This window comes from Monodelphis domestica, chromosome 6 (genome assembly GCF_027887165.1).
Source record: "Monodelphis domestica isolate mMonDom1 chromosome 6, mMonDom1.pri, whole genome shotgun sequence".
Lineage (NCBI taxonomy): Eukaryota > Metazoa > Chordata > Mammalia > Didelphimorphia > Didelphidae > Monodelphis > Monodelphis domestica.
Genome location: NC_077232.1, coordinates 45,191,764 through 45,208,371, shown reverse-complemented (window position 1 = coordinate 45,208,371; position 16,608 = coordinate 45,191,764). Strand labels below are relative to the sequence as shown.

At 37.1% G+C, this 16,608-nt stretch overlaps 1 protein-coding gene across 5 annotated transcripts in view; it reads left to right on the top strand.

Moving 5' to 3' along the window:
• Positions 1–16,608, top strand: part of DNAJC24 (DnaJ heat shock protein family (Hsp40) member C24) — a 76,192-nt gene that overhangs the window by 45,093 nt on the left and 14,491 nt on the right. For 4 of the 5 annotated variants that reach the window (XM_001380328.4, XM_007497220.2, XM_007497221.3 and 1 more), the window contains one exon: positions 11,807–11,945. In XM_001380328.4, coding sequence (XP_001380365.4) covers positions 11,807–11,945 — 139 coding nt within the window. Of the gene's footprint in view, positions 1–3,589; positions 3,776–11,806; positions 11,946–16,608 lie in introns of those variants that run through there. The other variant, XM_056801984.1, reaches the window with a different exon arrangement.

Sequence of the window (16,608 nt, the reverse complement as noted above, 5' to 3'; positions counted from 1 at the left end):
CCCAAAATAACTGTGAGGGACACCCATGCTTATGGGGTGTGATCTGAAGGCTAATCTAGCAGACAAGACAGAAGGAGACACCACAAAGGTTCTGCTACTGCAAAAAGTTTGAGAATCACTGAGGTAGTCTAATTCCTTCATTTTATAGATTAGAAAATTGAAGTTGAAGGCATTATAACTTGCTCAAGGTCATCAAACTCTTAAAGTTGCAGCAGCAAAAAGGCTCAAAAATTAAGTCTCTTGACTTCTAGCACTTTCCATCAAAGCTCATAGCTTAAATGTGAAATGGTTTAAGCATTATACTACTAATAATATAAACTAAATTTATATTTCACTATTATTTTTCATAGTATCTTTATACTGGTAGGAACAATGAGTAAAGAAATGCATTTCCAGCAAACTTTGTTAAAACACATTTATGTTTGTTGCCAGTGTTTTCCTTCCTATTATGTGCTTTTTTACTGGAAAAAATTATTTGAGTAAACATTATATGGTAAAGCTTTCATTATGTTTCAGCAAATGAATTATAACCATCAGCTTCTCTACCATGCTTCAGGAATTGTCCTGAACCCCTAACAGTTGGCCCCAGGTGCATATGAAGTTAATATTTGAGTATCTGTCTCTCTCATTTCATTCTGAAGTCAGTCATAAATGATTTTTAGATTATGTGTATATCTATTCTCTTCCATTAGTTTGAGTAATCATGGCAGATTATATTATAAACAGATGAATATTTGTCTTTATTCTATGAAGATGATTCCATTAATACTGATTCTGGATTCTCTCTGTAGGCAGCTAGAGTTGGGGAAAAATTTTGGTTAGTATTCCTTTCTGTCTAGTATAAGTCTGAGAAGAATGCTTTTCTTTTTTACTATAACTTCTATTTACTGAATCCTTCATTGGCAATTGCTTTATATAGATTTGAAGCAGAGACCTTCATATAAAATAATTTAAAATTTTCTTGTAATTAAAAATACACTGCCATATATTATCCCTAAACTCTTCCCACTATTTTGAGCTCTATTGTTGTGAATCCTTCCTTAAGATACTTCTCTGGTTTTCTTTGCTTGTGATTAAGCCTGGGTAAATGCTCTTGAAAATATATCCTTTGTATTCAACTCAGGAATTTCATAATGAATATCAGTTTAGATGTGGCCTGAGGCTTAAAATAACTTATAAATTAGCTGAGGAAAGATGGCATATGCAAAAAAAATAAAAATAAAAATACAAGGCACAATATGATAGCCAAATGATTATTATAGGCCATAAAGTGTTATAGAAATTTAGAGGAGAAAAAAAGGGCTAGCATCATCAGATATAGTTTTATAGAGGAGATATCAATATGACCTGGGTTCCCAAGGTTGAAGAAGTCTTAAGTAACTCCTTTACTTGTCCTTGGCCCCTGGAGCATCCTAAATTGCTCTTTCCCATTGTTTAAATAAACTGAATTTGCAAGGTTGGGTTCAAAATTCTGGATATAGGAAACTACTTTTGATAGATGTTAGATTACAGAGTAGTAAACCTTTGTGATCCTTAAGAGATAGTATTCTACAAAATGCAAGTTAAGTCTTCAGACTGAATTACAATATCAAGGGACTGTTGTATTTTTGTTGTTGCTGTTGTTGTTTTTCCAGGTTGGCCTTGCACAAAATAAAGTAGATAAGTTAAATTTGGTGAATTTCTTACCAAAGACAAAACTTGCTAGTTTTGTCTTTGGTAAGAAAGTCAGGGACTGAGAAAAATAAGACTTGAATCACCCACCGAAGCACAAGAGGGGGACCTTGGAAGTGACTGGGCAAAGAAAGCATCAGCCAATGTGGTCCTAGCAGGGCCAGGCCAGGCTCTCCCAGACTTTGAGACTTCAAATTTCCTAGCACTCTGTCCTGAGATGCCACTGAGAAGGCATTCTGAATAATGGAGTTGTAGAAGAACTCAAATGATTGCAGTTGAGATCAGCCCAATGTTCTCTCCAAAAGGGCAGCAGTGAGGTAGAGCCCAAGACTAGAAAGATGAGTAAAATGAAGAAGTTACACCATAAGAATGCAAGAAGAGACTCAAAGGAAAAAGTGGTTTTCCAAATTGGCTATGTGAATACCTAGAAGAAATGAAGAGAGAGATAAATAAAGCTCTGGAAGAAAGAATTAGAAGAACAGAAAGTGGTAGAACTTACCTATGTAATAGACTCTTGAATAATTAGGATGCACCAAACAGAAATTAGTTACTGTATGAGATAGCAAGAATTATTACAACAAAATTAAAAGATTGAAAAATAGTCATTTTAGTCATGTCCAGCTCTTCATGAGCCCATTTGGGATTTTCTTGGCAATGATACTGGAGTGCTTTGCTATTTCTTCAGTTTATTTTACCAATGAGAAATTGAGGCAAACAGGGTTAAAATTAGTGACTTGCCCAGGGTGACATATTTAGTTAGTGCCTGAGGCTAAATTTTAACTCAGGAAGGTGACTCTTCCTGGCTTCTTATCATCATCTTTGTCCACTGTGCCAACTAGCTGCCTGAATTCGTAACATATTTCTTGCAAAAAGCAACTACTCCCAAAAATAGGTCAAGAAGAAATATTTGGGGTCCCTAAAAAACATAGTAAAAATAAAAATTATGGATACTGTATTTCAAAAAATAATGAATAAAAACTCTGCCAATCTGTCACAATGAGAAAGTAAAACTAGACACCTCTTGAAGTAAATGTCAAAAAGGAAGTTCCCAGGAATGTCGTACCAAAATTCAGAGCCCCAACATCAAAGAAAAATTGCCAAAATCAACTCAACAATGAGTTCAAGGACCAAACAAGACCACACAAGACCTGTTTAGCTGACTCCCACACCTAATTTCAGATAGAAAGAAAAAAAATAAATGAAACTTTTGTAACAAAGAAAGCACAGTCTAGCAAAATAAGTTCCCTTATTATCCATGGCCAAAAATGTATCTCACTCCTCTCCATGAGTCCTCCTCTCAGGTGGTGAGTAGCATGTTTGGTTAGTGATTACTCAGAGTTCTTAAGTCTCTCAACATTGCTTATCTTTACAATATTGTTATTATAGAAATTGTTCTGTTTTTTTTTTCTCTTGACCATCATTTTTATCATTTCTTATGGCACAATAGTATTCCATTATATTCCCCAATTGGTATATATCTTCTTACTTTCCAGTTCTATGCTATGACAGAAGAAGCAGTTACAAATATTTTTCTGTGAATCTTTAGTCTCTTTGAAATATAGGACAAATAATGGTTGCTAGTAAAACCATATACCCAGTTTCATGAGATAAATCACTTAAGTGAGGACAAAGGAAAATTGATAGCTATGAAAGAGAATTTAAAACACTCTGTTTATTTTAAGTTAATCAATCAAAAATTTGAAATACCCCTCCTTTCACACTTACTTAGTAAGAGCCTTTTACTGGAAAAAGTTCACACCCCCTAAGACCACAAGCACTGCCCCTGGGCAGTGCCAGGCAAATTGGGAGGCTGACTGTTCCTGTGAAGTGGGAGTGAAACAGGAAGTGATCTGAAGAAACTACTTATAAAAAGCCAATCCAAGGACTCCTGAGGAGGTATTTTAGGAGGAATTTGGCTGAAGAGAAGGTTTTTCTGCAATTGATTCTGCAAGGTACTTTACAAAGATACATTCTGCATTGGTTAGTCAGGCTGAAGAAGCATCCTGCCCTACATAGATTCCACATTGTGACTCAAGCTGAAGGAAGAGGCGTTACACTGGTGAGACCCTTGTTGAAGAGACACATGGAGATCTCAGGGAGTGAGGTGAATTTCTTTGGGTAGGAGCTCTAGGGTGGTGGGCCTAGGAAATATTTTTTATTTCCTTCATATATTTCCCTCCTTTTACTACATATTAAATTAAATTATTAAGAGCTACTAATAGTCTGCTGACTCATAGTTTAACTTTAATTTTTATAAATGGCAACCACAACAATTCTTTTTTAACCAATATTATTTTTGTCAAACCAAAATTTTAACTATTACATTTGGCCACCCAATTTTAATTATTACAAAGCATGTGCACACACAGTTTGGTCTAGAAATACATGGCGCTTAACAAGAAACTAGGCAGAAATATTGGGAGGAGAAGGTTAAAAGAAGGGATGGCATTAGGAAAGGAATATTCAAAAGCAAAAGAAATTCCTGATTCTGAAAGATGGATTCAAAGATTAAAAAAAAACAAAGAACTAAAAACTAAAAGGCACTCATCAGTCGGGAAATGGCTGAACCAGTTGTCTATGAATATCATGGAATATTTTTTGCCAAAAGTAATTATGAAGGAAATAATGTCAGGGTCTTAAGAAGTATGAATTGATTGAGAGCAAGTTAAATAGAACTCCAAAGAGAACAATTTCTTAAGTACAACCTTGTCAAGAACAGCTTTGAAAGACTTGGGAGGAGAGAACAGAGCTGTGATCCTGGACAGTGGTGCGTGTCCTGAGTTCTCCACCCTGCAGTGCTGCAGAAGGTGCAAAGCCAGATAGCATGCTGACAAATAAAACCTCCTGGTCTAGGGGACCTGTCAGGATAAGGCTGTGATCAGCTAAAAGACCTTGCCCTTCATTTGGGCCAACAAGGAAAACCTCAGTATCAGGCCTGTTGAAGTAACTGGCCTGGCTAGGAAACACCACTCCAGTTTCTTTGTAAATAGGGTGACACCAGGATGCCAGTGATGTGGAGCTTCACTGCCATTAGATGGAGAGGTCACCATGAACCTTTGTATAAAGAGCACTGAGGGTGCCCCCAAAGACACTAATCCTGCTGATGGAAAAGGAAGGTATCCATGGGTGTCCACAAGGGTGCTTAGGAAATGTCCTCCCACCCCTCTATGTTCTCAGTACTGACCCTGCCTGGTCCCCTCCTTTCTCAATGCTTCCGCATCATTTCCCTTAGCATTATTTTTTGGGCCCTTCTCCCACCCAGTTGTTCCTAAAACTTGGAGTGTGGGATCAGCTGGATGGACAGGTGCATTCTTCACCCTTCCTTCCTACTTCTTTCCTGTGTCCATTTGAAAGATTTTTTTTCTTTATTAGAAAATAACGTTTTCCCTTTGGAACCTTATTTTGGAATCGGAGAAAAAAATTCTGCTTTAAAAAAAAAGAACTTAAGAAATCTGTTAAAAGCAATGACTTATCTCATCTCTACGAGATTTATGATGAACCATATTACCTGCCTCCTGAGAGAGGATAATTAACTTAAGGTACAGAAAGACATATTAATTTCTTGATATGACCATTTTGTGGTTTTGTTTCCTTTACTATGATTATTGTTTTGCGGTGTTCCTCTCCCCTTTGGTTTAATTGGGGTAGTCACTAAATAATAGTGATGTCAAAAAAAGAGGACCATTGAAACACATACATACATATATATGTATGTGTGTGTGTGTGTGTGTATTGAAATACACAAAAGAAAATAGAAGAAAGTTCAGCAGGAACACAGACAAATAAAATAAAAAGGTTTTTAAAGTAATAGAATACATTTTGTACTTATTTTTTAAAAAGCTAGTGATACAGAGATTCCCAGTTTTATATAAATTCCTTATTATTATTATTTTCTTTATATAGAAATGTTCTGTTTTATTGACTTCAAGTTCAAAATAAAAAAATGTTATTAAAGTTTAATTTTTTTTAAAAGAAAGTCCCAGGCTATTTCTTCCCCAACTCCATCTTGCTGTTCTTCCTACAACAGCACCCCTGGAATCTGGACTCCCTTTCCCTGAGTAACCTGTTCCCATATCTTACCCCTTTAGGAACAGCCCTCAAGATAACTTTCCTTTCCATCTGCAACTAGTAGGTGCTGTCTCCACCAACTCCAGGCCCCACAGTGTAGTAGACAGAGCCGTGAGTTTGGAAGCAGGAAGTGTTGAGCTTGAATCCTTTCTAATGCAGACACTAACTGGATTTGTTGGATAACCTTGAAAAACCCATGCTCCCTTTCACATGTTATGTGAAGAGACATTGTGAATAGAACTGTAGTGGAGCCATACTTTGTAGTAGAGAAACTTTGTCTAGAGTGAGTCACAAGGGCCTTGCTTTAGTCAAGGTGATTCTGTAAGGTGTTAAGGTGGCAAATTATGTTTATATAGAGAACATGAGAAAGAAAAGCAGTTTAAAGCAATGTTAGGCACCCCCAGTTTTACTGGCCAATGTGTTTAGAGTGATAGGTGTAATTCATTAAATGTGACTGAGAGAGTTAGAAATGAATCAATAAGTACTTGGGTTGAAGAAGTGGAAGCAGTCAGCTTATCAAAAGGGAAGAATAGCTTAAGGGCTTGAGTTTATTTCTATCATAACCTTTTGGATATATATACATATATATATATATACATATATATATATATACACACATATATATATTAATATATTAACCTTTACCTTCTGTCTTGGAACCAATACTCTTTATTGGTTCCAAGGCAGAAGAGTGGTAAGGGCTAGGCAATGGGGGTCAAGTGACTTACCCAGGGTCACACAGCTGGGAAGTGTCTGAGGCCAGATTTGAACCCAGGACCTCCCATCTCTAGGTCTGGCTCTGAATCCACTGAGCTACCCAGCTGCCCCCCTTTTTGGATATTTAAAAGAAAATGTCCCATAAATTTTTCTAAGCATAAAAAAAAATTCCTACAACTCTAAGAGTAATAATTCTCCTCCTGGCATTGAGCACTGAGAGCCTAAAGGAATTCAAAGCCATACACCCTTTCTCCTCCCCTTTTCGGAGCAGATGGCAGAACTCTGGGGTAGTTATAGGCACTGTATTCACTTTATAACATACATCAAACATTCCCTTTGCAGCTTAGTGTCAAAGATGTTCTCCATGTCTGGAATATGCTCATCTCCTCTGCTCAAACTATTGGCCTCTCTGCTTCCTTGAGTCCCAATTAATATTCCATCTTTTACTGGAAGACTTTCCAGCTACTCTTAATTCTAGTACCTTCTCTCTGTAATTTTTTTCCCATTTGTCCTGTGTATAGCTTAATTTGTTTATGTTGGTTTGCTTATTGTCTCTGCCAATTAGAGTGTAAGCTTCCTGTGGGTCGGGACTGTCTTTTGTTTCTGATATTCCCATTATTTAGCACACTATTTAGTTGTTCATTTGTTCAGACCTACTCTTCATGACCCTGTGGGCAGTACTGACCTTGGTATTTTCTTGGCAAAGTTCCTGGAGTAGCTTGCCATTTCCTTTTTCAGTGGATTGAATTAGAGATTAAATGACTTGTTCAGGGTCATACAGCTACTGAGTGTCTGAGTCTAATTTGAATTCAGGACTTCTTGATTCCATACTTAGCACTTTATTCACTGAAGCTCCTAGCTACCTCTGCATGGTAAGTAGAAGATACTTAATGTTTATTTATTAAAAAAACAAACCCTCACCTTCCATTTTAGAATCAGTGTATTGGTTCCAAAGCAGAAAAGTTGTAAAGGCTAGGCAGTAGGGATTAAGTGACTTGCTTAGGGTCACACAGTTGGGAAGTATCTGAGGCAAGATTTGAATCTAGGATCTCCTGTTTCTAAGCTTGGCTCTTAGCCACTGAGCCACCTAGGTCCTCCCCTTAATACATGTGTTAGAAAAGAATTTCTCCATTATGTCACTTTGTTTAACATCATCTCTCAGTGATCTGGAGGTCAAAACACAGGTATAGCCAAGCCCTCAGAAAAAGGAAGTTAAAGAACCAAGGAACCAATGAGATGGGACACTGATTCCACCGGCATTGCTCCTCCCCCCTCCCCCCCCCCCCCCCCGGGGCAGTCCAGGCAAATTAAGAAACTATGTTTGGTTCCTGAGGTATGTTGTATGAGATCTAGTGAGTGGAGAAAAGAGCTTATAAGAGGAGATCAGGTGGTCTTTGGGGTCTTCTGACTTGAACATGGAGGCTAATTATTGATTTTAAGATTTAGTTTTATTTTTAAGTTTACATATTAATCTAATCTAAAATATTCCATTACTCAATGTCGCTTTCGGTTACTATGTTTTGCCTATTAGGTATATGTTCTGTTACATTGTCTTTATTTTTACCATCTTCCTATGACTGGCTTATAATTTTGGGGATTGTGGTACTTCTTAGAATCTGCATTAGCTGTTGTACTACTGTTTATAACAAACTTTTATCTGGTGAAAAAATTATGTACACTCACATTGTGGATCATGGCCAAGTTAGAGGGGAAATAGAGCTCACTTTTGAGTGAAAAAAACCTTTGTGTTGTGCCACTGCTTAGCTAATAAATTGTCACATAGGATGTGAGTGAACTATGGATTCCTAATTTTTTTATTGTTGTTATTGTTTTTCTTTATATTTGCAATAGGATATTTGACTTTTTCTTTCTTCTTATTTTTTTATTTGAAACACATGGAATTAGTATTTATATTTTTTATTTTGAAGGATAAGTTTACAACATCTATTAGCCCTTATTCCAGTGCATACCCAAAAGCTTTAAACTATAGAAACCTGCCATTGATTGTTAAGTATTATGGGATTTTAATGAATAATTGTGTCTGATTTTAGAAGAAGGGATCCCAAAAGAGCCACTTCACAGTGCAAAGAAGACCAACAAGGTTGAGGAGACCAACAATCCTTATGGATTGATGAGGATTTCTGCCAAAAGAGGATTTGTTTTGAGGTTCGAGGAATCAGCTGCTGGACTTCCTGTGCCAGATTCCTACAAGTACTTTACAAGTACTTTAGTTTGGCTTTCATTTTGGCTCTCATATCCCTGAAATTGCAGGTGAAATCAGACCAGGGAATAGTACTTCTCTTTTACCTCAGAATCTAGTCCCTTCTCTTTTATAGTATGGCAGTTTTCTGTAGTCCTCAATGCCAATAGGTAAGTGCAATATTGCTGCAATTGTTCTACAGGCTTGTAAGACATAAATCACTTTAATTGGGCCTTGCTGGTGATTCAAGGACCTGTTATGGATTTATTCTTTTTTTACTCGTAATTTTATATGCATAAGAATTTGATATATATTTTTTATCCAGAATTTAATTTTTTTCTCTTTTGTTTGGGATTTTTGGTTTTCTTTTGATAATTGATTCATAAACCTCATAACTCAGCCATGTATCCTAGGGAGATTCTGGTGTTGTTCAACACCCTCCTCAGGGGGATTGTAAAATTACCTTAAAATTATTTTGAGAAATTTTAGGAAAAGAAAATTGTCAACATCCTGAATCAAGAAAGCGAATCTTTTGGAGAAGGTGCCATAAGGATGCCTGGGGAAACCATATACTACATCAAAAGATCTAGAGTGAACTTTGGGATATAACAAACTGAATGTAAACTAAAAATAAATGATATGTTCAATTCCCTTCAGTTCAAGGAGTGCCCCCTAATTGGCTTTTTGTTAGTGTGTCTATCAATCATTTATGTTTTCTTTCTCTTTTATTTCCCTCTTATCCCCAAATTGTAATTCCCCTTTTGTAAAGTGCAATACTTTATACACCTCTCGTAAGAGAATCTTTAGAGGTATAAATTGGTTGTTTGAAATGATTCATTGAGGAGTCTAGGCATGTTAATCTCCCAAAGACCTCAATTGAGGAGATTTCAGCATGCTCATCTCCCAAGAGAATCACAGTGGGAGTTGTTGGAAGAGAATTTCTCTTCCATTATGTCACTTTGACCTGGAGGTCAAAGACCCCTGAGTAAATTCAGGTATAGATAAGCCCTCAGAGAAAGGAAGTTAAAGAACCAAGGAACCAATGAGACAGGAAACTGATTCTACAGGCACTCTTCCCCCCCCCCCCCTTCCCCATCCTCCTTCCCCCTGGGTGGCCCAGGCAAATTAAGAAACTATGGTTGGTTCCTGAGATGTGATGTGTGAGAGCTAGTGGATAGAGAAAAGAGCTTATAAGTGGGTCTTCTGGCTGGAGCGTGGAGGCTGGAGGGACCCTTGTCAGTGGTTAGCTTCAATCCATCATGGTAGCCAATAGATTAGTAAGTTAAATATCTCTCTATTTCTCCCCTACCTTTCCCTCTCTTTACTACTACTACTTTGATTTAATAAAGTTATAAAGCTACTAGCAGCCTCATAATTTTAATTACACATGTGTAGTGATTGATTATTACCTGGTTATTTTCATAATTCACCACTTCAATTTGACGGAAACTTGCAATATTAATGCTGTATGGTACTTGTAATAATTTGTGTGACTTTTAAAATACCTCTGAAATGTTTGATCAGCATAAATGTATCCAATTGGTGAACATATAAGTGGAATACACTAATATGATATGAACTATTAAGAAGTCAGTGGAGGACAGGTTAAAGGAATTGAGTATAATTTTCTTGGGGAAAAAATGGAGTTGGGGGAGACTGAGATTTTCATATATGTGAAAAGTTGTCTTGGAAGAAGGATTATCTTTGTTCTGCTTTGTCCCAGAGGATAGTCTAGGAACTCATGGGTAGATGTTTGGCAAATAAAAAGTTCCTGATAGTTAGAGCCATGCAAAAAGATTATCTCAGGGAAAATAGTAAGTTTCCCAGTACTGGAAGTCTTCATGAGAGACTAAATAATGACTTGTCAAGAGCTTCATACTTCAGGTAGAACTTGGACAATATATCAGTCACTTTTGAGATCCATTACAACTCTTTAAGGTTCCATGATTCTAGTTATTCAACTGTTTTCTCCTTGAAAATTTTCTAAAGAACTATAGAAACTTCTTAACCTTTCCCCAAACTCCAGAAGTTAATTTTAAAATGAAAACCTTTTTTTAAAAATCAATCCCTTTATATATAAATATTTTATAATAAAATAATTACCTTTTATCAGATGACATTCTAGAGTGATTACCAACCAGATCATTTGAAATACTTTTTTTCCATGATTTGCCTTATGGTGAAATTTTATTGTTGTGACTTTGTTTACTTTCTAAGTTCATTTTGATTTCCTGTTGCCATTTTCCAATATTTTTACATGATTTTTGTCTAAAGGGGGATAACGTTCCCTCATTTTGATGCTACTGGAAATCTGCAGGCATACTATCTGTCTTCCCATGGATGCTTCTGATCTAAGGGAGAAAGAAAAGTGGATTGGAGAAAGAGGTGAGAATTGAGGAAGGGGATGTGAGAAAAGAATAATAGAGTAGAATACTAGAGGATGGAAAGCTCAGTGATACAGCATTGGAGTGGGGGAAAAATAAAAATCTCTATTCATAGCAGTTCTGATACTTATTTAACTAGCAGAGAAATATATATCTTTGGCAAAGACTTAGGTAAGTTTGGAAATAGCATGCAATGATCTGGAGATTTTCCTAAAATAATATCAAATACACAAAGAATTCACTAACAAATTGATTTAAATTGAATCAATTCATTTCATTCTTTCATTGCATATTTTTGCTAATAGTTTCTCCTAAATATATGATAGTTGAATTTCATTTAGTTTTGCTTTTATGTAATTAGATCTATAGCTGATTGAGCAATAATCACCTTTTAATAAATTCATTTACAAATATTTTTGTAACTCCCTTCTCCCTATCCTGTCTGTGTTTTGTTCCTCTGCAGGTACCTATTTTTTCTGTTACTCGGTCTCTAGGTAAATTGTCCATGAGACCAGTGATTCCATCAGCCAATTATCCAGAAAATGCTATGTGTACATTGTGACATAGCATGCCACTGGTAGCTTTGAGCTACTCCAGTAGTCTAACTCACCTGGTAGTAGCCCCTTGTGCCCAAGATTATTGTCTCATTTCTCTGGACATCTGACTTTTCTTCATCCCATCATCTTCCCCTACATAGATCTCAGATTTTCATTGGTTTTCCCCCACCTGCCTCACTAAACTTTTCCCCCTTCTCTTTGATTGACAGTATCATCCAGACAAACAGAGCGCAGATGTGCCAGCAGGAGCTGTGGAGGAGCATGTGCAGAAGTTCATCGAAATTGATCAGGCGTGGAAAATTCTAGGGAACGAAGAGACCAAAAAAGCGTATGACCTGCAGCGGCGCGGTAGGTCCCCGTTGAGGCACTGGCTAGCAGTGGCAGCTCTAGGAAGGATGGTCTGCAGCCTTTGGGAAGTAGCATTTTTCAGTGTTGCCTTTTTGGTACCAAATTATTCTTGCCTTCTTTCCTCCATCATTGTTTTTTTTAGTTACATTCTATTCTTAGTAGTGATTACTGTGTACACATTGGGAAGCTAATAGAACTAAGAGGAGATCGCTTCTTAAAAAGCTCTGGGAACTGATTTTTAGAATGAATTATGAAATTTTTAGTTTAACTATTCTAGTTTATATATTATTTTGATAATTTAAAAACCTTTTTCATTCAATTCTTCTAATTACTTGAATTGCATACTGTGCTATATTTTGATAACATTTTAGGTATATGTACTGTATAATTAATGTCTAAAAGGAAGCACTGTATAGGATAATTTTATAAACACTTCATAATTATTTAAGTACTTTTTCATATGCTTCTGGTCTTATTTTAGACTGGCTTTTCATAATTTATCCTTAGTGTAAACTGTTCCTTTAGAAAGTAGCTCTAAGAAATATTGTGGAAAGCCCATTAACTAGGCAATTCAGCACGCATTTCTTTTATGTATCTCAGAAAAGAGCTCCTTAAAACAGTGACAGTCTGTTGTGAAAAAGAAAGAGGGGAAATGTAGGTCATGTTTGTCACACATGGGCTGCCGTTACATGAAGTGATAGGCTGTCTTTCTGCTCTGGCCTCGGGATAGGATCCCCTCAGCCTTCCATTAGAACCTTCACTATCCACCCTCCATGCTAATGGGGGGAGTCGATAATAGTATACTGCCTGTGGGGAAAACACTCAGCCACACTCTGCAGTAACACACTCGGCTTCAGCATTGACGGGTAGCCACCAACACTTTGCAGTGTTCTGATAAAAGCCCACTGTCTCTCCAGCTTGTTATTGAATTCCCTTCCATTGTCCATTGGCACACCATCAAAACTCTTCTCTCCCAGTCATTTTAACTCCCCTGCTGCAAAGGTTACCAAACTTGATTGGAGAAACAAAGGCTTAGTCAGCCGTCTGTATGTAACATTGTAGGATGAAGTCAACGCTGCATTCCAAACCCACAAGTTTATTTTCAGCACGAGTCGCTTCATCAAACTTAAATATTCTTTTATAACTAGTGGGTAACACTGGATTTGAGGCCTGTTTGGTATTGGCCTAACTGGCTTTGTGGCTGTGGTCAAGTGGCCAGATTTGGCCTGTGACTTATTTTCCAGTTGGTAAAGTATAATGGTCTGGATAATCTGAAAATGCCCCATTAGCTCTAAAATTCTATGATTCTGGTAAATTATTTTTAAGGCCTATTAAGAACTTAGTTCAATAACAGCATTACAAGAAAGATTTTTATATTAACTTTAAGGAAGGCCTGAATGGTCATGTATTTGTTGTCATCCTGTGTGGTCATCTCTTTTCCTCTGGACTCTTCTAAAGAAGGAGTAGAAAAGTAAGATGAATCTCTGTTTGTGTGTATCCGTTGAATGTCTGTCTTTCAGTTCTTACAGTCAGAGTTCACATGATTTAATTGCCAGGAAAAAATGTTGTACCAAACACAACTTAGGTTGATACATGGGTCTTGCTTCACAGACACCACCACCATGCTCTCATTCTCTCTAGAACTGCGGTGCTGCTTTACCATGTGGAAGGCATGGGGTGCCAATTTGCTTAAGAATCATTCCCAGAAACTGCCTCCCAAGGACTGCGGGGTGTGCACTCCCCTGTCACTCTGCGTTTTTGCCACTCCATGGCGTGGGTACGATTAACAGCATATCAGTGCAATTGACTAGAAGCCTGATGTCTGAAGAGACAGAGCTCCAGAGATCTGAAACCAAGTCAGCATCTGACTCTCGCAGAGATGGAGGTTAGAACAACAGTGAAAAAAGGAGGAAACGACGTTAAAAATGAGCAACAGACCCCTGTAAATGAGAGTCAAGAAGTGATAGGTGAACAGATGATCCAGCTCTAATACTTTTTCTTCATCGTTCTCAAGAGAACCTTGAAATATTAATACTACTTGCTATCTTTGATTCAAAGGCTTAAATGTAATTATTTCAGTACACCGTAATATAATAGAGTCTGCTAGATTGTTTTATACATAGTTTAAATTTTTTAAGGTTATAAAAACATTTCTAGGCAAATCTAAAATAAAGAACTTTGGGTTTAGTTCAGGTAAATGCTGCATAATGTTAGTTCTTGAAGTTATGCACAAGTCAACTAGTTCTGCACACTTTTCAACCATTCATGGCTTGACTAGAAACAGTAGTATCATTTCCTTTTTGGGGGGAATTTCAGTCGTGCTGATCTCATAGATATTTTTATTATGCTGGGAGAATAAATAGATATAATGATGAGGAATGCTCTATTGTTGGTTTCAGTAGTCAGTCAACAAACATTTGTTTTGTGCCTCCTTTGTGCCAGGGATACGAGAAAGACAAATGTCTGCCAATTGAATGGGGAAAGATGATACCCAAAAGTAAGGAGAGGTCGAGGAGGAAGAGGGTACTGATAAAATATCACTACCAAGGCTTAGTCCATCTTTTGCCAGATAATGAGATTTTCCAATGATGAGGCTCCTGGGGCATGGTGGACAAGTCATAAACACCCTAAAGTAGATGAGTCAGGTGGGAAATAAATGAGGAGATATCTATCCCTAGCCTTCTTTTTTAAAAAGAAGTTTTGGAGTTCATGGCTCTGTTCTCCAATCAGAGGGTCAGAGGTGGTGATGAGGTGTGAATACCAAGTCTGATTCATTCTTGCAAGAAGATGAACCTTCCCAATGATAAGATCCCTGAGGCATAGTGGGAAAGTCTGAGAAGTCTCAAAGTAAAGCAGCCAGGAAGGAAATAAAAAGAAGGATATGTGTTTTACAAGTTTATAGTGAATAGTATAAGAAAATTGTCAATCTCCCTGAATGATGACCTATTTGCAATCATGACAGACTTTTTATGTATAACAAAGTTTTCCTAATGGAGATACTTTTTACCAATGTAGATAGGCAGGTCCTCCACAATAGTCTTAAGAGAGCTGACTAGGGATATGGAGAGGCTAAGTGACTTGTACATGGTGACACAGCTAGTATGTGTTAGAAACAAGACTTAGACTTGGTCAAGTGAAGTCAACAAACTCTTGTACCAGGTATGTGCGAGGCACTAAAGATGCAAAGAAAGACAGAGAGAGAGAGGGCACTACCATCAGGGAAAGTTCAGAAGGGGTAAAGCCTAAAGAGATTTTGGATCCAAAGTCATCCCAACATTACTCAATGTCAAAAATGGAAAAAGGACTACTAAAACAGGAAAAATGGAAAAAATTCAAAAATTATTACTGTGATTCGTTTTTTCCATCAAGGAATATGGACTCTAACATCACAGCCTCTGTGATGAAATTGACTTGAGGGGAACAGAGATGGAAAAAACAGCTACATTGGGTCAAGTATATGTGGAAGAAATCTGTAGTGAACATGTGATGGTATCAACTGGCAAGAGATTTTCCTTGAGATATGGGGGGAACTCCCCAAAATTTACTGATATTTTAAAGTGAATATAAAAATCACTACCTCATCTATCTATACAGCTATTCCCTCATCCATTCTATAATGGGATAATATAATATATAACAATAATAATAAGGGAAAAGAAAGGAATAAACATTTCTGTAGTAGCCTACTATGTACCAGACACTGTACTGAGTGCTTTCTATAAATATTAAATCACTTCATTCTCACCATGGTTAAGACCGATGCTGTTATTATTCCTATTTTACTGATGAGTAAACTGAGGCAAACAGGTTAAGTAATTTCCCCTTCACAAAACTTAGTGAATGTCTGAGGTCATATTTGAATTTGTGTCTTCTTCACTTCCATCCATGGTGCCACCTTACTTCCTTCAAAAGTTGTATGAGTGCCATCTCTCAACAAAGAGAGAGGATACTAGATGAGCATGTTATTAAGCAATGAACTGACTTTGTCCAATAATGTCAGCAGTGACTACATCTTTACCATTACACTATTGACTGAAAAATGTCAAGTGTTTGTAGATAATGAACAAGCATTGGTAGGGGCAGCTAGGATAGAGAGTCAGGCCTGGTAACAGGAAGTCCTGGGTTCTATCTGACCTTAGGTACTTCCTCACAAGTTACCTTTGACTTATGGGCAAGTCACTTAACCCTAATTGCCTAGCCCATACCACTCTTCTGCCTTGGAACCAATACTTGTATTGACTCTATGATAGAAGATAAGAATTAAAAAAAAAAAACAAAAACCCAAAACATTTAGTATCAAGTGAGCCCTAAAGGGGGTGGGAGTGGGGGAGATTCTTGCCAAAAGCATTTGACACTGTGATAGAAGAGATCTTGTGTAGGGTCAGGATCAAGGAGGGGTTTCCTAAGGATGGCAGGACCTCCAGATGATCCACTCTGCATATATTACATTCTGTTGATTGAAATCAAACCTGAAGAAATTAAAGAACTTCTTGCAAGAAGCAGAAATCATTCATTGGAATTTGACCTGTCCATCCACATAGGGAAGACCAAATGGATGAAGAATACCTATTTCCCAATTTTTAAAATACATTCAAGTGGGCACTATAGAGCTTACTGCAGAGGATTCATATCTGGTGTGGACAATACAGGTAAACATATGAAT